We start from the raw sequence: 22,761 nt of genomic DNA on the forward strand, positions 1-22,761 counted from the left end.
TGGGCTCAGGTTTGTAGGGCCCCGAGCGGCAGGGTGCCTCTTCTTCCACTGGCTGCCTAAACACAGACACACTGGATGAGAACCAGAGACAGCGCCCCTTTTTTCCCTTCCTCCCTGCTCCCTAACACTGCTGGGTGGGTTGCAGCGAGCTAACACAAATATCGCCTTGACCTCATCCAGCTTAAACCAGTTCAGCGATCACCGAGCGGGAATGGTGTGCTTTCATACCACCGCCTTGTCTATAGGTGTGTTAATGGGCAGATTCACAATGCTTATCTGCGCATGTAATTCCTCACCACAACAGTGATGCGACTACAGGAACAGGGGAATCATTATATATGTTTGCATGTAAGCTTCTAACTGCACGGTGACATTTTTAAAACAATGTTTATGTATTTGTAATGCTGTAATTATGTCTCGTTTTACCTGAAATGACGGGGGTTTATTTTTCAGTGGTTCAGTACCTGGCTGGAGGGAGCAACCATTTTGCAACAGAGCACGCAGCAGCCTAAGTATCACCTGGATGTGTATGTTTAAACTGCATTTTCTTGGTGTAACATTTGAAATTCATTGTTGATTTTGTGATTGCGCCATCAAATATTGCGCTATAATAGAAACTGCATCTCCCGGGCTGACGAGATAAGGCTAGTGAATCACCGGTGCTGAGCTCATCACCAACACACAAACATGCATGCAAACACACACGCGCCCATACACACATGCGCACACACAAACACACACACTCACACTCACACACGCACACACATGCACAATATCCCCTTGTAGAGCAGGAGTAGGCTTCAGGCTTTTTTCCCAGTGCCTCCACATAAATGCCAGGTGGGTATCAAAAGATATACATTTTTTTTTGTTGTTATTTTATGTGTATTTTTAAAAAATCCTTGTGAGCATGCCTTTGCATTGGAAACAGTAAAATCCTTAACATTGGCACATTTTTTTCTTTGTTCCTTATTTTTAGGGTTATATTAATTTACCTAAAGCAACATTAATGTTCATTGTTAATTGACTGGAACACATAATGTCCAAAAAGGAATGGCTCCCACTGAATTTAATAATAAAAAAGGTGTACATGTGCGTGTTCAAAATGAACAAATAACATGTTTTGCAGACACTGAAGCAGGGCTTTTATCATTCTTGTCTTAAATGGCCAATTTATGTTCACACAGCAGCTTTTCATATTGGCTGGGGTTTGTCTTACATGCATCTTTGACAGGCTAAAAGAGCTCTTTAGGCTGGGTTTCTATATGAACAGGCTATAGGGTTGGACCATGCAAATTTGCACCAGTTATTTGTGTCCTGTGCAGCTACCCAGAGAGGAGAGGGAAAAAATAAAAAAAAATAAAAAACAGCCAAGCCTTTGCTTCCACTGAGGAATTCAGGTTATTCCCATAGGACATCACACCTGTCAAGCAAGAGGAGTGCAATAATACCTCCATCACCAAAAAATAGATCTAAGAAAATATTACCCAATGTAATAATAATGATAATAAAAAAATAGATCTAACAAAGCAGGAATAAAATCGGGAAATAAACCAGGGCTTTTATTCTGCTTTGAAATGCCTGGATTATTTGGTAAAAAAAAAATAAAATAAAATAAAAATAATAAATCCGTGTTTGCCGAAATGTGATGCACGGTGTTTTAAAAAGGAAAAACATGTCTAATTCAAGTTTATTCTAGGCAATATGACAAAGCATTGTTAACTTTTGGCCCCAGTGCGATGACTGGTCGGGGATGGCACAGTCAAACTGGCTGCAAACAGCCTAAGGAAGTGCCCTCTTTTCATTTTTTCACCGGGAGACCGCCCATATATGCGTTTAATCCACATTTGCAAGCAACTCCTATCTTCCTCCTATTTTACCATCACTGTCCTGCTCCCAAACTGCCTTTTTCCTCCTCACATGCTTTTTACTGCAGTCGTCCGCCGGCTTCCTCCAGCCTCTTTTTTTTTTCCCTCCTATTTATGAAAACGTCACTTCAAGTCCCTCCCTGTTTGAATCTCATTAGTTTCTTGTGTGTTTCTCCCTGTCAATAATCCTGAATCCAGACTCTCTCTATTTCCATCCCTCTCTATCTGTCAATCAGCGCCGCCTTTGAACTGAAAACCACTCCGACCAACTTCAACTCACTCAATCCGAGCGGCTCGACTCCTTCTCCGGCTTCCTTTTTCTGCCAAGATTCCCTTCTTTTTTAGTTTTGTACCAACCGCCAGTGCTTTGGAAAACGCCAATACAGACCCTAAACTTAAACTCGGATTTTCTAGATCACCGAGATCAAGGGTTTAAAACTTTGTGTTTTGCCCCCCAAAAAATTTTTGCTCGGGAAAAATGCCGCAGCTCAACGGCGGTGGAGGGGACGATCTGGGTGCAAACGATGAAATGATTTCCTTCAAAGACGAAGGGGAGCAGGAGGAGAAAATTTCGGAGAACTCCTCGGCAGAAAGGGATTTAGCAGATGTCAAATCTTCTCTTGTAAACGAGTCGGAAACGAATCAAAACAGTTCGTCGGATTCTGAGGTAAGTGGCAGATTAAATCGGGATCGATCGGCTAACCACAATGTTAGGTTAGGCCTACATTTGTTTCTCTGTGCGTTAACATTGATACACTTGAAAGAAAGTTGTTGCCCTCGCCCGTTGTGTTAACTTTAACGCAATCCCTGTGTTTCATTGCATTTCAAGGCGGAAAGACGGCCTCCGCCTAGATCTGAAACTTTCAGAGACAAAACGAGAGAAAGTTTAGAGGAGGGTGAGTTTCTGATTTATTGTTCCAGTGTTGAGTCCTTTTTTTGTTGCACGATGGCAATATATATGCCTACCGAGGAGCTTCTCCTCTGCATTATTTCTTCAATGCATTAAAAAAAAAGTTTTCAAGACACTTATAAAAAGTTTTCTTCTTTTTTCCCCCCCGCCATGTTAGCTGCGAAAAGGCAAGATGGAGGGCTGTTCAAGAGCCCACCGTACCCGGGCTATCCATTTATAATGATCCCCGATCTCACAAGCCCCTACCTTCCCAATGGATCACTTTCTCCAACAGCACGCACAGTAAGTTCATTTATTTACACCTGTATGTGCACACACACACACACGCTCTCTCTCTCACACACACTCCACGTACGCAGCACACACGGACACGGCCAGAGAAAGCCGACGCAGCCCCAGACACGCAGGGTTGTCAAGTGGAGCCGATAAAAATGTAGAGCCAAGTTTTGCAACTGCTTCTGAAGTGTACAGTGGCATGCATGCCCGCCTGCAGCCCGGAGCCTGCCTGTGTGTTGCTCATGTACAGTAGTTAGCATGCTAGCACTGGTAGGCAGCAGGGTTGGTTCCCACCTCACTGTATTGAAAAAGGGAATTTGCTATGCCAGGTCATGTGCACAAGACATTTCTCCTGATATCCTAACTGAATTTTCTATTTTTTCCCCCCGTAATGCAATTAAAAGCACGGAAAAGTACAAATTGTTATTATTGCTATTATTATTGTGTAGTGTCTGCTGTATGACAGGCTGCAAATGCATGGTTTTAACCCGCTGAATATTGTTGCAACTGGCTTGTGTTTGCACAGCCTCATAAAAAAGAAGAAGGAGGAAAAAAAAAATTGCTTTCTTTCCGCCCTCCAACACAAATTGCATGAGCGTTCAAAACCTTTGCAGTGGTTTTGTATTTGTGCTATAAAGGAATTTAAAAGCACTCGTGCTGGCTTCACAAATAAAAATCAATATGCTAATGAGCTTATCAGAGTAATTTGCATGTGTCAAAATGTATTAAGACGTTATGAGCAAAAGTGCATGCCTTAAAATTTGACAGCTCCTTTTTTTATTTGCAAAACGCACCCACTGATTGATTTTATTGGATTTATTTATTTTTCTCATGGGTAAATATTATTATTATTATTGTTTTGGAAACGTATGGTTTTTAATGGAATGAAATGCTTCTGCAGCACCAGGCTGTGTTCTGCATGTGCACCACCTCTGTTTCTAATGAGGAATTCATTGCCTTTAAAAAAAAAAAAAAAAAAAAAGGAGCATGTGCCATGTAAACCCTTATTTATAAATAAATTCATGTTATTTATTTAGACACAATCAGCCATGCTATAATTATGCACACTTACTCATTTGCTCAGCACCTCGCCAGTCCCACTGGGCAATGGCAATCCTTAAGCGGCATAATTTTCTCAACCATGGGTGTTTTTTTGCCCCCCTTTTTTAAATGGTTGCAATTACAAGTCTCCGCTTTAGGACCTGTCATCTCATTTTACAAGGTTAAGGCAAAGACCAGGCATTAGGAAATATGACCCCCCACACCCACCTCTGGCTATCGAACCTGATATTTGTTTCCTCAATTTTTGTGCATTGTGCACACCTGGAAAATAAATGCACATGTGACACATAACGCCGCCTTTTGTGTTTGACACAATTTCTGCTTTGAGTTGATCATAGATTTTTTTTTTTCTGTTGTTGTTGTATAAAATGACTTTTTTTTTTTTTTTTTTTGGGTGCTCTCAGAATTCTCCTTACATGTGCCTGTGTGTTACAGTGGAAGCATTTTGTTGTTCCCAGCATATACACATATGAGAACATTTTGCCATTCTTCTCCTCTTACTCAGCCAGCCTTGTTAACGCTACCGGCTGGTATGTGGAATTAGTCACTCATTATTCTCATCAGCACTGACACAAAAGCACATTCACACCAGCACACATGATTTTACTGACGCTCTCACTTGTTTCTCTGGTTGAGGTTTCTAGTTTTCCTTCGTGACTGTCGTGCTCCAGCGTCTAGTGCAGGTCCTCGTAATGCTCATTTCGGAGTGCTTATGCAGCAGTTATAAAAAAGAGTCAAATCTGTAGCAGGGCTGTAGGGTGCTGCGTCTAGACAATGCTGACCTTTGCTATCTTAATTTCACCCCGGGCGTTTTTTTTTTTTTTTTTTTTTTTTTTTTTTAATTTTCAGACGTAACTGAAAGGAAAGTGGGAAGATCGTTTCGCTTTGGCCTGTTTTTTAATTTGTTCAGTGCATGCTCCCTGATCTGTTACCTGTGTTTCAGTTGCTTCTCGGCACCACTACCCTCTATTCACCGAATCTGAGAGCCCCACTGTTTACCGGTGGCTAGGTTTTTATTAGTAATTTACAAACGCCTGCTGGTGTGTGATCTGACTCTATTTCCTGTGCATATCAGCCAACTTGCCTTGTAGTTTTATTTACAGATCCACTTGAAATGCAACATAGCTGAACAAGGTCGATCCCTTTCGGCTTGCGGTGGTCTGTCTACTGTACAGCCTCGGCCCCCACTGTCTTTTGCACCCTGTGTGTCCAGCCATTAGAGCTTTGAAGTCAGCGGTCGCTGTAATATAAATGTATTAGACTTAAAGCTGGCATAAATAATTCACCTGGACATTGATTAGCTGTCTTGCTCCCTAACATGTCATGAAAGGTACTGAATGTGACTGGTGGTATTGTTGGAATAAGACCATATCTGTCTTGTCGAGGAAGGGCTTTGATTCTTGCTGCTTTTCCCTTCGTTTTTCTCCCCTCAGCTCCTGTTGGTGTGCTTTTATTTTTAAGATTTATATTCCACCGTTTCGGTTTTTGTAGCCTCATTTTTAATGATCAGTATTTCGATTTTGATGGATATTTATTGCCATATCTTACTCAAATATCCGGGCGTCTCTAAGGAGCACAATTTTAATTAGTTTTGATTTTTTTTTCTGCCCGTCACTTGGCCATGATCCTGATCTATCTGGATGTTTTACTTTGTTTCCTGAGATTTTGTTATTGCTCGACTTGAGGTGAGGAGGAAAAAAAAAATTCCTCCATGTGGCGGTTACCATAATTTGTCTGACCTCTGGGAGCCATAACCAGTGAGAATTTGTTTTTCCTACCACCTAAGTCCAAGGAGGCTCACAATTTAGTATCATTTAGCAATTTGACATGACGCTGTGCCCGGGGTTTAAACGCCTTCCTGCCCTCATCTCCTCCCTCTCCTCTCCCTGCCCTCTCCCTCCTCTGGAAACCTCACACAAAGGCCTGCTGGATCACTGGGAGCAGGTTGAATCGGTGAAGTGGCCTGGCCAGTTCACCCCGGGTTTTCTATCTCTTTCACTCCCCCCCCCCCCCCCCCCCCCCCCCCCCCCCAACCACTCTCCCTCTCTTTCTCTCCCTCCCTCTCCCTCTCTCTCTCTCTCTCTCTGTCTGTCTCCGTCTACCCCTTGTTTTGTGCCGATGCTAACACAGGGCTTGTGGAAAAAGGCGACGGGTTAACTCTGGTGCTGTGGGCTAACATCACACCTCAACAGGTCTGGAGACGGAGACAGGGAGGCTGGGGGAGAGGGAGAGAGGGAGAGAGGGATCTGGGCGGCCAGCTCTCCTGCATCGGGGCTGCAGGGCCGTAAATCCACTGGCTTTATTTACTGCCTCTCGGACTTATGAATGTTAAGATATTTGACGCCACCCCTGGCCCCGTAATTCCCCAGGCCTGGAGACTTTTGGCAGGGGTTTTGAGTTTCGATGTATAATTACGAGTAGTTTAAAAAAGAACAAAAAGAGGAGGGTGTGTGTGTGTGTGTGTGTGTGTTGGGGAGAGGGGGGGGACAGAAAGAGAAAATGCAACACCCAGCATCCACCGCTGTGTTTGGAGTGAAAAAAGACGCTCCCCAAACCCGTGGCAAACCTGCAACAAGGCAGTCGAAAGGCATTGTGTGCTTGAAACAATAGCTTTTCTCCCCTTTTTCAGTTGTGGTGTCACACCTTTATCTCTCATATTGCAGTGGATCCACCTATTTAAAAAAAAAAAATCCATTTTATTTCAATACAGGATATCGGCCTCCTTTATTATTTTTATTCTTATTATTTTGGGGGGGAGGGAAATAGCGGATTTTATGGTCAGATTATTGTAATGAACATCCAACTTGACTGTAGAATTTGCCCATCAGCCTGCTGGTGCTGCTAACACCACCTCTTTTGTGCTCACGTGAACACCACCGCTGAGGCCTCTCTTTCATAATTGACACAGACAGTATCTTTTTTTTTTAAATGTGTTAGCAGGATAAGCACAACAATGGAATATCATATGGATTATGTGTGTTCTGCCGCTCTAAATGGATTTTGGCTGCGGCGAGAGGAAAGATAGTTTAATGCGGATTTAAGGGACAGGGCCCGCACCTTATCAAATTGGCTTTACATGTTAATGGGGCCTAATTGGTGTCCGCGGGGGGTTCCGAGGCACGACGCGGCCACATTTTGTGCCGCCGCTCGCGAAAACGCACTCTGAATTTAGTTGGAAGGTTGTGCTCCTTTTGTCTTGCAAATCACTTTTGTTTACAAAGTATGGCGGAAGCAGCTCCCGCTCGCTCCCTCCCACTACTCCTTTTTGTGCTCCCTCTCCTCTCTCTCTCTCTCTCTCTCTCTCTCCCTCTCCTCTGCTTTCCACTGCTTTTCCTCTCATCCTATGCAAGGAGAGGGGAAAGAAAAAGGTCCTTATTTTTCTTCGACTCGATAAACAGCCATAAAAAAAAAAAAAAAAAAAAAGTACAATCTGTTTTGGATTTGAGGAGTTAAGTTGGGGGAGGAAGGGGTGGGGGGGAGGCAGTGGGGAAGCAAAGTTTGGCACCATTAAACTAAAATTGGGGCCTGCTAGACATTAGTGGTGCACAGCACATTCTCAGAGCTTAATTAGTCCGAACTGTAATTGTTCATGGTCTGCCAATAGGAGTAATGCTCAGGAAAAGTGGAGTTGCACTAAATCGGCCCAGGGTTTTTAAAACAATAAATCACTCGCATATTTGTGCCGTGATTCAGATGGAGGCTCGACCTCTCCCATCTCGACATGTGGTAAATTGTAAAGTCAATGAATCGCAGATGTAGGGGATTGGGGTGGGGGGGGGTGTGGGGGTGCTGAGAAAAGGGAGAGGGAGTACAGTAAGGTTTTGTTAGTGCCTGGCGAATGAATGGAAAAGATTTGCGCAGTAAATATTTACCGAGATATATATATTTTCTTCATCCTCGCTGGCGGGGCTTAATTGTCTAACGCTGATGATGTTGGCAGGCTGAGCCGTGCGAGCGCTTGCGTACGCCCCTCGATCCGTCACTCTGTTTGAAACGGCACGCAGGCGAGAAAAAAAAAAAAAAAAAAAAATCATTCAGTTTGTGGGCGTGTTTCTAATTAGATTTTTAACTAGTGCAAAGGGAGTAGTGGTTCCCTGGTGGTAGTGTGAGCCGGGTTTGGGTGTAGCTAACGTTCAGCTGCAGTCAACTCTGGTTTAGAGCTGAACCTCTTTTCTTTTCTTTTCTTTTTTTTTCTTTTTTCTTTTTTTTTTCTAAGGATTAATTAAATCATTGAGGCCATTGTTTTTTGTGTAATAACACGACTAATCTGATGCCTAATTTTAACCCGGGCGGTTTTGTTGAGTGTAACAGATTATGCTGAACGTTTTCTGCAGCCCGGCTGAAATCTGATTTTCCTTTTTTTTTTTTTTTTTTTTTTTTCCCCAGAAGTGTGACTAGTAAAAGCAAATGATTCGGCGAATGGGCAAATCCATTTTCACCTCCTCTAGCCCTGCCTGTTTCTGCCACCGAGCCACCATCCTGTGTGCTTTTCTCTGTCTATGAGGGGTGGAAAAAAAAAAAAGCATTAGTTTAGCAGCTGTGCACTGGTGCCCCCCCACCAACCCCCAATGTACCACCCCCCGCCTCCCCCTCGCTCCCCCTTTTCTCCCATGCATTTCTATAGAGCTCAACACAAAGATGGTACTGTACATCTGGAATGCAACTTTTGTCATCTGTTAAATATAGGCTAGCTCTGCTTCTGGCCCACAGGGCTTGGGGCTCCCTGGAACATGGAAATCAAATTATTCTGTATATGTGTGTGTGTGTGTGTGTGCATGTAGCCACCAGATGAGTTTGTATCCATGCATGTGGTGTGTTACTTTTTTTTTTTTTTCCCAGTGCATTTTGCACTCCAGAATAGTTGGGATCCGTTCAGTCTTCATTTAAAAATCAGTGCAGAAAATATGCACAGGATCTGCTCTTCATTTGATTGTTAACAGTATCCATTCTCAGTCATTTTGTTGAAAAGAAGCTGTTTTTCCCTCAATAGAAAATGTGAGATTTAAAAAAAAAAAAAAAAAAATTGTAAATATACACCAGACCTGCTGCTCTGATCTGAAACTGCTCAGAAGTGGTGGCTGTTCCTGCAGGACTGTGCACAGCTCTCCCATTCATCCCTGCTAAGTGGCCCCCAGTACAAGAACACGTGTTGACAATAGTGGTTGGTCGAAATGCTAAGCTTCCCTCTCCCCTCGCAGCCAATGGGCTCAACTTAGATGGAGCTGTTTCAAATAAAGTTATTGAAAACGGCGATAAGAGCAGATTGAGCTGGTTCTCGCGGGTTTAAGATTTTTCTGGGTGGTGTTGTTGCACTGCATCCAGCTCAGAAGATAAGCTTGAAATGACTATTGATTGTATCTTTAGACTTGAGGGTTATGGTTTGGGTTAGGATTAGCTGGTTTACAAGAAGTCATTGGCATTTTTAGAAAGTGTCACATAATTACAAAACCGTCGGAAATGTAATTTTCTAGCGAGGCAATTTGAGGAATTCTGTGTTGAGGAATATTTTCAGATGTTTTGGCGCGTGGCGTTGTGAGTGTGCGTAAATAGATTTTAACAGTAGTGCATTTTTGATTTGGAAAAAAAAAAAAAAGAGAGAGAAAAATCCACAAACTGTTATGGTCAGAGTTGTTTTAGCTCAGGTATCACTGTGCCAGAAGATGCACCGGTATGTGTGTATTATTATTATTTTTTTTCTTTTTTTCGCTTCCTCTTCCTCTGTGCCTGAACTGAATGTGCATATTTCTCTCAGTCCATTCATAATGGGGACCCGAGTCCTCCAGTAGCCAAAGGAGTTCAGCGGCAGAGTGGGAGGGAATGTACGGGGCGGGAGGGCAAGGGGGGGGGTTAGAGAATAGCGGGAAATGTGTCTAGGACTCTGCGTTTGTGTGCATGTGTGTTGGAGGGGAGGGAGGGGGTGTGTGTGTGTGTGTGTGGGGGGGGTGGTCGGTCGCACAAAGGCCGACTGAATAGAGCGCATAATTGCTGTTAATGCCAGGGCAATGAGAGCAGCGACAGTTCCTGGTTAGATGTCCAAACAATAGTGCCCCTAGGCTTCACATTTATCTTCCCTTTAAAAAAAAAAAAAAAAAAAAAAAAAAAAAAAAACAGCAGGGACTGAACTGAACTGAGAGAAACAAGAACTGGAGGAAGGAGGGGGGGGGGGGGGGGGGGGGGGGCTGGTGTGTGTCTGTGTGTGTGTGCAAGTTTCAGTTTATGGCTTGATAAACAGGCAGCGTACGTGCATGTGGCTTCTGTTTCTGATTGAATCGACCCGTTTCCCCTTCACATTTGCCTACCATGTCATCCAAAAAAAAAAGAAAAAAAAAAAAAAGAAAAGAAAAAAAATTGGCCTTAAAAAGCGGTGGGTGAGAGGGCCGCTGTGACGCTGCAGGAATTCTGGTGGTGCCGGCCTTGTGTTTAGATTGTGCAGTGTGTTTGGGCAGGGTCAAAGTGCACCGGCACTGACATGCTTTTTGTTGAGAAAGGAGCTTCCCCTCTCACCCCCTTTTTTTTTTTTTTTTTTTTTTTTTACAACAGCTGATAGGGAGTGCTTGAGTTTCCATTCGATTTTCTTTTTTTTTCAGCCTGTGTGTGTGTGTGTGTGTGTGTGTGTGTGTGTGTGTGTGTGTGCAGGGAGGAGGTGCCGCACTGCCATCACAGCTCTTAATGATCATGTCGGGCTAGATAATGACTAGCCGTGCCAGTGTGCAGTGAACACCTGTGGTAAGCCAGCCTTTTTATGGACGTGGTCGAATGCTGTGGAACGTTCCACAGAGGAAGAATCTCATTCATGCTAATATCTCCCCCCCAACCCCTCCGTCTCTTTCTGCTACATGAATAATCATACAGCATTGGTAGAAAAAATATGTAAGGTGCATGCCTCATAAGCTTTGCATCCTTTGCACAACATCAGCAAACTTCTCTTTCCAACATAAAGTGGGAAACAAAATGGCTTACATAACCTCAGCTCGTACATCTCATAGTAGTTGGAGCACCTGTATTGCCAGATATGTAATATTCTAATTCTTACCACATGATATTATACAGTAGACAGTGTCAAATTTGTTAAAATATTCTTAAGAATTTTCCATCCTCAGGTTTGCTTATTTATTTATATGTATATATATTTTTAATAGACAATATTTGTCAGCCTTGTTTGTGCACCCGGCTTGCATTTCCAGTCCTAATTTAGTCAAGGGAATTTCTGTATTCAGATAATCTATTCAAAATGGCTCAGATGGGAAGGAGGCACTTTGTGTGTGTTAAACACATAATTGAGGAGTGAAAGGTGATAAAACTCCAGCCAATGTATTTTTAATCTCCTAATTAAACTTTTAATTGTAGCAGGATAAGCTCCAAGGAGTGTGTGAATTTGTGTGTGTGTGTGTGTGTGTGTGTGTGTGTGTGTTTAAGAAGCAGCGAGAGTGCACTAATGAGGTGATAGTCTACTTGTTTGCCGTTAAAGGTGGTGGATTCATAACTGCCTGCAAAAGGTGAGGGAGGTTTTCGAGCCAGAGCAGAAATAAATTCATCTACTAATCTGCGGATTATGGTAGGATTTGGAACAAAATGTTTGCGAGATTACTGTATGTTAAAAAAATGCGCAAGGCTAATAAAATGTAAGCCCTTTATACTCACGCAATGTGGAATATCCTGATTTATTTTCGTTTTTTTTTTTTTTCACTCTCTCTCTCTCTCTCTCTGGTTGGTAAACTAATTTCAGTGCAAGAGCAAATTCCCCATGTTGGCTCTACAACCAGCTGTTACAAACTTGGTTACACACTGTAATACTATGGCTCTTATAGAGACAGCTGTCAGTTTGTGCATATAGGAGCAGATAGCATTGCATGTGAGCGGCTCATCAGGTTCACACGTGCTCCACGCTTTGTGCACGATCACCGAAAAACATGCTGCAGGTGATCAGAAGTGTTGGCATGAGGCGTGTGTGTGCTTCCAATCCACCATTCATACTGACTACTGGTTGTACATGACTCCTGGCAAAACTTTAAAAAAACTGGTTTCTTGTTCAAATATGAACTACTTTTAAAATATTTCGCCCCTTCTAAAGTGTGCCATCTTTGGAAAGCACACATACATGCGCTGGCACCTGAACTTCTCGTCGGATTTTTAACCCTATAAAGCCTGAACTATGAAAGAATTGGCAGAAAATTCCAATTTTTTTGAAACTGAACCCTTTATTTAGTCCTGTAACAAAATATATATAAAAAAATTTAAAAAATATGCTATTACACGACCTTTCTGGTGTATGATATATGATATGTACTTGAAGTGCCAATGGTATGGTCCAGGGTGAACAGAGGAAGTGTTCAAAGGTATACAACAGTATTTTGGTCAAGTTTTGATTAAACTGAAAATGAAAAACGGAATTGAAAATGTGTATCATATATGATACAAATGGCTTTATAGGGTTAAAAAACGTGATTGCACCTTAACCCCCCCCACCCTTCCACACACACACACACACACATACGCACACACAAACACACCCCACCCACCGGCCATGTATGGTGTATTTATTCCACTCCAGTGAGAAGCTGGTGTGTCAGCAGTGTTTGGGGTCAATTCCAAAAGTGAACAAATTGACTCACGGCACTGAGTGAATTGTCAATTGCCTTCCTCCCCAAGGGGTCAGAGTGAATGGAGTGTCTTGTTTGCACAAGTGTCCTGAGGTGAGACGAGTGGCCTTCACCGTCCAGCCAGAGGGGACTGACTGACACACAGAAGAAGCAAATGAACTCGCAGACAAGCGGGCAGGCGGACAGAGGGAACTTGGCACTGTCGGGGCGGAAAACAATGCAATCTAGTCACCCTGAAATTGCTGTTTGATTGAAATAATGACCCGCGGTTCACCATTGTTGGGAACTCTGACGGTGTCCACGGCCGAGGCTGCACACACAAGGGAGGAAGTAATGATTTTAGCCTTCCTGAAATAAAACCGGGCCTGAATGAGCGGTGATTTAAAGGATCTGGAGACGCAGATTAACGCCGCACACACTGGCATTGTCTTCTAATCGGGACAGTGTGAAGGAAGTCCCTGTTTTCGGCGCTTTGTTTGGCTCGAGAATGCTCGGTGGCGATCAATCTGAATTCTGGTTTGAAATAAGAGGTCTGGGCTCAAAATAGAACACAGGCCTTATTCCAGCGGGTCCTCCTGTGGCAATATGTCTTCATGATCCTGGGACCCAGAGCGAGAGAGAGACTAAATTTTCATCTAGGTTGGGAACTGCTTTAGTTGAACAACCCCTGCAGTGTCTGAAATGAACACCCGCAAAGCACCGAATGCCGGAAGAATTTTTTTCTTTGGCAGAGAAGTCAATAAGGGTCACCCACCACGCTTCCCTGTAACTTTTTCAGATAATAACATTTGAATACCCTGGTTATTTACGGTCTTTGTTCTTTGCTTGCTCTCAGATACGCTTTTAGAGCATTAGCAGTCAGCAGCACTGAAAAAAGAGCAAGATGACATATCTTCATGAAAAATGCAGCATTTTTCATTTTTCCAGGCAGTAAAAATGATTTTTGACCGCTAATTACTTCTAATTCCCCAGGCCTTGCCCGGTGAGCCAGATGGGTTGATTTCGGACGCCGACCCCTGGTCTAAATCCAAGACCCAAATATTGATAATGAAAGTTGACAGTGTGGACTGGCGTCATCAGGCGGGGGTGGCCTGCGTGTCATGTGATGCACGCCACGGTGCCCTTTAGAACCAGGAGGCTGTTTATCTCCCCTTTACGGCCTCCTCTATCTTTATTGGCCGGCGCACTTTGCATATTTCAAATATCAATAAAGATAAAGTTCCAGCTTTGTCATAATAGGTGGCGTCAGGATTTAAGGACACAGCCCGTAGCTGTTTTCTTAAGGTGATTTAATTCTTTTAATAGCTCATCGATCTTGCATTGGGAGGTCAGCTCGCATTCAGCATTTTAAATAGCCTTTTCGGGGCCATTTAGTGTTTATAGTGGATGGGTCCAGTGTTGCGTGTGTGTGAAAGGCCTTTGTCTTGCTGTGGATGGCCCTTGCCGTTGTAAGGCCTGTATCTGTCTCTGCTCAGGCAGGCTTGTAATAAGGATGCACAGCTGGCCAGGGCCCAGGCAGAGGAATGCTCTGTGTGCTGTTTAAACAGTGGCTCGTCTCAGTGCAGGCCTGGAGTGCAGGGAAGGAAGTCGCTGCGTGTTTACATAGCTGAATTGTCCTTTGGGCCCCCCGGTGTCTAATGCACTACTGTTCAAACATTCACAAGTGTGGAGATGACCCCCACTGATGCCAGTGTTCACAGCTCTGCCTGCACCCTGCCTCCTCTCTCTGCTTTGCGAGCGGATGAGATCTCGTAGCCCCTATTTACTTTCCAGTCGTGGGTGTTTGTTGCTTCAACCTGGAGGTTTGGATGATAGATAAAACATATTACATGACTCGATTCATCACACTTAGAGAGCCGGGAGGGGGAAACAGTGGAAGGGGAGATGTGCAGACAGATGCAGAGATAGAAAGGGTTTCATCGCTCCAACCAAGGTCCTGCCCAACAAGGAGCCAGACATTGACATACGGCGGAGTCGTCAAGCTAATTGTTGTTTGAATTACCTGTTATGATCCGATGACAAATCTCTCCCACTCTTGCCACCAGAGCAGAAAATGTAGCCGGGGATTGGCATCATCGTAGCGAGTGTGTAAACTTTGCTTCAACAAGATGGATAAATGCAATTATTGGGCAGACCTGGAGAGGAGAAAATCCATTTAAAGCCCGTAAAGCTAAGCAGGGGCCGTGGTTAATTCATTTGGCCAATTTACGGGTGATGTACGAGTGTCAGGGCACATTAGTCAGGCAGGAAGTGGTGAGTGTGTGTGTGTTGGAAGGGGGGTGGGTGCGGGACGGCTGTGTGAAGATGCTCTTTGGTTGCAGAGCAGTCTCCTCGAGTCCTGATTCCCTGCCTCCCTCCAGTCGTCTGCAGACCATTTCAGCGGACAATACAAATGGAGCCTGGACATGGAAATGACAAAAAGATGCACTGAGTGGGAGGGAGGCGGGATTGCTTTGCAAATGAGGCGGGGAGAGGCAGCTGTGCTCCGCTGGGCGGCAGAGTGAGCACCACCACCGATGTGGTACCGAGTGCTCAATCAGGCCCTGTCCACCCTGCCTTCTCCTGCGACCCCCACACCCCTCTCTAGCAAGGTGGTGCTAATAATTTTGGAGCTAAATGACTTATGTATGCTTGGCAGCGGTGAGAGAGTTAGCTCATAAGCCCAAGAAATGTTGGTTAGTTCATATAAAAAATGCCCGAAAGAACAATCCTGTCGCCTAAGTTCAGTTTCAGTGACTCAAGCATTACGCATGAAAGAAAAACAGAAAGAAAAACCTGTTGCGTTTGGTTTTGTGTTCATGTCTATGGTGTCAGCTGTAGCCGCACTGAGACTTGTACAATTCAATTACTCACACTCTGACCCAGATTGACTCTGATACTCTCACTGAACTCAGGGGAGATTCAAATTGAGTTACAATTACAGTGCGCATGCCGGTGTTTACTCCGGGCACGCAGAGCTCTCAGCAGCGGTGACCGGCTCACCTGAGAAATCCCGCCTTTCGCTGTGAGGCAGCGTTCGCCTCAGCCGCTGCCGCCCTCACCCATATGACTTTCTGTCTTATCGTGAAAACACTTCTGTTACTCCAGGTTCTGCAAGTTATTTTTTCCTCTCTGTGTCTCTTGCGCAGGGCGGACCGATTTGTGTTTATCAACTCCTGCGATGCATTTACATTAGATGGCTTAGCTCTGCTTAGTCTGTTAGACAGCCATTGTCTCGCTGGAGCAAAACCACTCAGCAGTTACGCAAGCTGAGCGGTATGCAAAAACAGTGGTTAGAGTGTAGCCAGGCGGGTGAGAGGCGTTGAGGGAAGCTTCGGTTTACAGCTCCAAGCCACAGCCTGAGTCGGGGCAGGGCTTGGTATCAGAAAGAGAGACATGAGAGGCTAAGACCTCTCTCACCGCGATACTGACGCTTTTTAAGTGGTCGGGATCACACTTAAGTGCCTCTTGGTTCAGTAGATGTGGATTGCTGCGGGTGTGTGTGTCTGCGTGTTTGTGTGTTTGCGCTCCGTGTCAGAGGCAGCGTATCAGTGTGTGTTAGCGTTTGTCACCTGACTGCCAGGCGGCCGACCTCAGGAAACCAGAGTCAGTGTGAATGCCGGGGCTTGTCAAAGACAGGTGCCAGCGCTGCCGCCCATGCTCGCCGCGCGGCAGCTGGGGGGAGGCTGCGGGGCCCGCGGTCACGGTGCGGGGCATCGGCTAGAATTCCTCGCCGCTCACATTGGCGGGCCGTCCGACAGGCAGGCCTCACCGCAGTGACTTAGGAGTTCGCCGCCATGCAACATCTGTTACTTAACACTGAGTAAAACAAGCGGTGAAGTCCTTTATGAAGATCGGATTTAGTTATGGTTTGGTATTCCTAAAACTTTTCATCCCAGTGTGCAGCTTGAGCAAATCCAGCCTCACCGTGGGGCACAGAGATTTATTAAAGCACAGTTTCAATGTGCGGACCCACCACTTTCTACCGCTCGCCTTGTAGTCCTAGAGAAGATTGTCTGTGATATTCTAGACTGGCACAGCCTCTCTCCCAAGCTGAGCTCCAACACAACTGGAAAGTAGAACAGGAAACCACCCCCGTCCTCTCAGGATCATGGGATGGATGTGCCGTGGAGCCATTTCCTTAAGTCCTCTGAGCCTTTTAGGGGAAGTTCCACTGACCCTTTCTTCTCATCCTTTACCCCTGTTTTTTGAGTCGTGCGTTTTGAAAATCCTGCACTGTAAAAATGTACATTTAGCCACAATCTTCTCCTCCGATCCCCCTGCTCTCCCCTTCCCGGACGCTTGCCCACCCTCCTGGGAGAACAACTGTTGGCTGCCGTCTATAGGCCAGAGGAATTCCTCACCCTGTCTCCAAGAAAAAAAAAAAAGAAAGGAAAAAAAACAGCTTGGAAGTTTTCTATATGCTCCTGCATATCATTTTACAGCAGTGGACATGCCACTCAACGCAACTGTTCCCGTTTAGTGGGGAGCTGGCCGTCTTATTGCGGTCACCAGAGGGACAAATGTTTTTCACAGTCATTATATATGGATTCAGATGTGGCCTGGTCATAAAGTGATCCAACCTGGTGGGCTACCCTCAGCAACCTGTAAATCTCCCCTCTCCAGCGCTGGTGTTGGGTTTTGCTTTGGGCGGCCGTCACAATGCATGCAGAGGAAAAAAGGTTAGGGACTACTGTTGTGTTGTGCAGTCAGGCCTTTTCAAGGGGAAATGTTTACGTGGCATTGCTAAGTGATGGTTAGAGCGGATTTATGGTGCATCCTGCCACCCTGATTTGGCTCCTCCTGTCTGAGGCATGAGACACAGTGCGGAACATGACACCCGCCGGGGAAACCTGGTGGAAATATACCCGGTGACCCAAACAGGCAAGGCGATCAACCAGTGGATTTATAGTCATGCAGGCCAAAGCGTTCGTCTGGTCCGAGGCCCGAGGTTCAAGTTCAGGCATTTGTGTCCACATTGGTGGTAAAATGGAAGTGTATGTTGACACTAGCAAGGCTTTGGGCTTTCAAATATGAACCCACTGAAATGATTATTGATAAATTCCTGACATTAGTAAGATCAGTGCTGTTCATTTTTCCCTTATTTCGATCTGTGGTGGTGCTAAATCATAGATATCCTGAGAGGCTTTACCAAGAACCGGTGCTGAGTAGATAGTCAGGCTCGGGGCTGGGCTTGAAGCGAGTCTTGTTTTTTGGCCGGCCGGCCTGAGTGTTGGAGCTGCCTGGCCAGAGATTGAGATGCTGTGGTCTGAGACGCTGGGAAAGTCAACCTCTAATTGTTCACAGAAGCCATTGGCAGGAGGAGCTGAGAAATGATGAGTGAGGCATCAACAGGGGTGGACGCCGAGAGGAGATCGCGCGCACTTGCCGGTCGAGGTTTTTGAGGAAGAGAGCCGAGCCCACTGGGATGCTCCCCAATGACAAACTGGCTATCCTGAAGAGAGAGAGAAAAAAAAATCCCAATCTTTTCCCTGGCTCCCTTATGCGAGACAAACACTTTCTTCACGTTTTAAATTAGCCTTGTCATGCGGTTTCCTCAACTGGGCTGTCGGGAGCCGACTCTCTCCACATAGGCCAATGTTCTGTACCAGTTTTTGGTTTGGAGAAAAATAAGGGTCTGTTTTCTCTGGCACTGATCACTGTGGTATTAAAGACCCAATTTTTTTCCCGAAAGCTAACACAGTCATGTGCTTGTATTCTTCACGCCTTTTTGATCTCCGTCACAGATGCTTGGCGAGAGGCACATCTGCTTCTCTGTCCCACCACTGCCACGACCCGGCACCCCCAAGCCCTCCCCCTCACCCCCACCCCCCTCCTACTTGTAGCACAAATCCTGTTTTGTGGTGTTTTTGTGTTCCATAATTTAGCAAATAACATCAGTAATGATTCAATTGGGCATAAAGTAATTGAGAGGCGGCCTGTCTGCCATCTGTCTGGTGAGATTACTAGTTTCTGTGTAATTAAAAGTGTGACCTTGCGGTCGTGGTGGGAGGTGCCAGTGGGCAGCCGCCACCAAAGGGCCAGGGCCGTCTTATTTGAAGGCGGGGGAGGCTGGCCGGGAGGGGGAGAGGGGCTGTTGTGCGGTCATAACAGTTTAGATGTCGCTCCGTGCTAAAGATAGCGCACGCCGACATGAGTTGAGCTTAAGTGGCGGTCTCCTTTACATGGATGTGTCCTACGTGTGCATGGATCGACACACAAGAATCAGCTCATGTCAAAGCCCGACTTGCAGAGCCTCAGTCAATTTGGCGACGCGAGAGCGGCCCCGCCAAAGTCGGAGTGATCCCTGTGTGCATGCAGTGTAACCGGGTGAGGGCGAACAAGCGGGGGCCAACAAGTGTGCATATGTGTGTGTGTGTGTGGATGCTGGTAGGGGTCGGGATGGCCTGAATAGAGACTGCTGTTTTAACTCTGATTTTACGTGCGGTTTTGTTTGGACTCCTGAGGTTTCGTTTCCCTTGGACAGTGTCCAGAGGCTACAGGGGCCTGCTTCTCCTCAGCTCTCCTGCGAGGCCGACGTCAAGGGCCCTGCAAGGCCCCGCAATTTGATTTCAGACCTGATCTGGTTGTTGCGCGTCATAAACAGGACATTAAAGACGGGCGGGGGGAGGGGGATAATGAGTCTTTGCACACATGTGTGTCAGTCTGTGTGTGTGTGTGTGGTTGTTTGTGTGGTTTACATGCTTTCTTCTCGGCATTCTCCGTTGCGGTGACACACACCCAGTTTAGAAGAGGAACTAAAACAACCATACTGTGATTACATACGGCGCACACACACATACAAACACGGGATACACAACTGAAAAAGACATCAGCATCGTTTACCCAGTGTGGGCTGGACGGTGTCTTGCAATACTTCCGCCCGGGGCTTTGGAGGAAAAAAAAGAGAATCCTGTCGTTCCCCAAAAAACAAAAATAACCATTTTAATTACTATGGTTGTGCTCTGGGGCGGCCACAGCGCGGCTGGCAGGACCTGGCTGAGGTGGCACCGGCCGCTGGGGACGGGGACAAGGCCCGGGCCGGCCTCCAGGGAAATTACAGGGTGGTGCGGGGGGCGGGGGGGGAAATCGAGCTGAGGACGGCCTCCGCTCCCCGCCATCAACCCTGAGAGCTTCTGTTTCCAGCTCGCTCCTCTCCGTTTCATCTTCCCCCTCTGGAGATAATTGGAGACGTACACCCGCGTCGCGTCCTTTTTTTGTTTCAAGGTGTTTCTCGAAGTTATTAAGTTTCACGTCGTCACTGTTTGAGTCGGCCGGCCGGCACGCAGCGATAATAAGTATAGATTTTTTTTTTATGTAGTTAACATTTGGGCCTGTCTCTCCTCTCCCCCTGTTTTTCCTATTTCTTATATTTGGCTTCTGCTCTCCGTCTAACCTCTCGGGCTATCTCTCCTCTCTTTCTCTTCACTCGGCGCCCCCCCCCCCTCCCCTCCCCGTTGCCCCCTCGCTCTCTCCTCTCCTCTCTCAGTATGTGCTCTGATTACCTCTCCAAACTGGCAATAAGTTGATTGCTTTACAGAGATGATGTAAGCCCCTGCCCTAGGGTACATCAGGTTGGATTTCTCCCGCTTTATCTCGTAAAGCCTAAATTAACAGCTGGTTTGGTTGGAGTTCTCCTGGATCTGACTAAAGGATTAGGCTCGGTTCTCATGCGAGTCAATCCGGTTTGATTTATTGCGGGTCTATCAAAAAAGATCAATGGGAGTCCTTTTGAAAGTAAATCCTTAATCGCTCTTTGCACTTACGTGTCATCATTGTGAATTTTTTTTCCCCTCCCTTCTCTCTCTTGCTCTCTCGCTCTCTCTCTCTCTCTTTCTCACTCCCTCATTCTCATTCCCTTCTTCCACCCCAGCCTTGTCGGCCTTTTTTTTTTTTATTATTTATTTTTTTCCTTCCTTCTCCACCCCCCGCCCTCCCCAACCCGAGGATGGTAGCCGCGTAGCGATCTGCCCCTGTCGATGGTATCCCGGTGAATCGCCGGATGGATTTTTCTCTCTGCTCATTAGTTATCCATCGGGGCAAGGCAGCCCCCGAGCCCGGCTTTAGCATCCTCTGGTCCTGATCACGCCCTAAATGAGTCCCTGCCGTTCCCCTTGTTTTGTCTTCTCCCAACTTCACCCAAATCATGCCCTGTCTTCTCTACGCAGCGGGCCTGTCACTCACCCCTTGCTCTAGGTAATGAGGAATTCGCTCAGTTGAAGAATTCATACATTTTGTTCCCATAGCCTTGGACAGTCCAGTCAATACCGGTGAACACGAGCTCCTCCGCGGAGACCGAAACAGGGCAAGACGGTGAAAGGGGAGTACGAAAGCGCCCAAGGGGGATGTGCTCGCGATCAGGCTCCGTTTTTTTTTTTTTTCTAGTGCAGAAATTAGACTGCGGCCGAAAGCACAAAGCTAATTTAGATCTAGAAACTTGGACGAAAACACTCGTCGGTTCCTCAAAAGCAGTCTATCAGCGGAGCAGCTTCAGATTTCACATCCTGGTGGCTCTACCTTTTCACGTCTTGCTTCTCTGCTGTCTGGTTTTGGGAGCCCGCTCCTGTGCTGCCCACTTCCCTATCTGTCTTCTTCCAGGTCTTAACATGCATGTTAACGCGCACCGTTGCTTAATCCATTCCGCCGACATGATTGACTTTCATGCGTTTCACACTCCGATGCTGAACGCTTATTTTCTTGCGCGTTCAGTGCTTACGTTTTTTTTTTTTTTTTTTTGGCCTGTCTGTCGACAAAATGATATAACACTCAAACAATGCCCCGGCACTTTTTTTTTTTTTTTTTTTTTCAGACACTCACAAAGTGACCTGGCAGCTGTTGAGAAGTGGAGGGAGGTGGGATGGGGTTGGGTGGGGGGTGGGGGGGGTAAGATCTTGGTATGTTTTATATTCCTCCTCCTACTCTGTCTCTCTGGCTCTCTCTCTCTTTCTCCACTCTTTGTCTCTCACTTTCTCCTATTTCTCCAACAACAGGGCTCATTATATCGTACCTCCAGTCTCTTTCTCCCCTCCCACCCCATCTCACCCCCCCCTCTCGTCTTCCTCCTCCTCCTCTCAAGGCCGTGACTCTCAAGGAATCTGTAACGCGGAGGATAGGAGCAGTGGCGCGGGCCCGACGACCGACGGACGGACAAACTCCTCCCGACAAGCGGGCGGATGGACAGACTCCTCCTCCTGGGTGGGGGGGCCGCGGGGCGGAGGAGGTGTTGCTGAAGCGTCGCGACGGTTCGGCGATTGTTCCCAAGTTTCTCCTCCTTGCAGCTGTGCGAGGAGGAGAAACTATGCGAGGGGCCGTCTGGCTACTACCAAGCCCCCCCTCCTCCCCATCCATCCCTCCATCCCTCCATCCATACTTCTCCCCGAGGTTTCCTGCGTCTCTCAAAACTCGAGAATCGTCTACTCGTCAACAGAAATTGCGTTTTGGGCCTCATTTTCCTCGTTTGTTGTGCGCATATGCATCGGGGGCGATCGATGTCAAGTTCAGGTGTGTCCTACTGGCAGGCTTGGCGAGCTGGCTGGCAGACCTGGGGTTGGAGGTGTGGGAGGGGCTGCAGCGGGGCCGTGGAGGGGCGGGGGGATGGGGGGGGGGGATCGACAGGATACGTGGGAAGGAAGGGCTTGCTGTCAGCCAGCTGGACCTCTTAATCCTATAGCCTTGGGGAAAGGGTGTGTGTGTGTGTGTGTGTGTGCGCCCAAATGTGTGTGTGTGGATTGTGTTTGTCTCTAGTAGAGGTTTGTCAATTTTAGCACACCTCTGCTCCACTCTTTGGCCCAGCTGAGCCCACAGTGTGTGTGTTTGTGTGTGTGTGTGTGTGTGTGAGGGTGTGTGTGTCTGTGTGTTTGTGCTTCAGCCAAAGACAACCGGGGTTTCATGTGCATTGTGTTTACTGTAGTCCTCACTTTAACGGCACACTGTATATTTATGTCGAGACGACACAGCCTCGCGCCCCCTTGATGTTGGAGAGGCGCTGGGGGTTGGCGCGTGTGGGGGGGGGGGAGGGGTTGAGGAGGGTGTCCTGGGTTGCTGATTGAGGGGGGGAGGACGTGGTGTG

General features: G+C 46.5%; 1 protein-coding gene across 8 annotated transcripts in view; it reads left to right on the top strand.

The window, feature by feature from the left end:
• The first annotated feature begins 2,023 nt into the window (after positions 1 to 2,023).
• Positions 2,024 to 22,761, top strand: part of tcf7l2 (transcription factor 7 like 2) — a 99,654-nt gene continuing 78,916 nt past the window's right edge. For all 8 annotated transcript variants that reach the window (XM_030077741.1, XM_030077743.1, XM_030077742.1 and 5 more), the window contains exons 1-3: positions 2,024 to 2,532; positions 2,695 to 2,761; positions 2,933 to 3,057. In XM_030077741.1, the coding sequence (XP_029933601.1) occupies positions 2,344 to 2,532; positions 2,695 to 2,761; positions 2,933 to 3,057 (381 nt within the window). In that variant the 5' untranslated portion in view covers positions 2,024 to 2,343. The remainder of the gene's footprint in view (positions 2,533 to 2,694; positions 2,762 to 2,932; positions 3,058 to 22,761) is intronic.

Source organism: Myripristis murdjan, chromosome 19 (genome assembly GCF_902150065.1).
Source record: "Myripristis murdjan chromosome 19, fMyrMur1.1, whole genome shotgun sequence".
In the NCBI taxonomy this organism is placed as follows: Eukaryota; Metazoa; Chordata; class Actinopteri; order Holocentriformes; family Holocentridae; genus Myripristis; species Myripristis murdjan.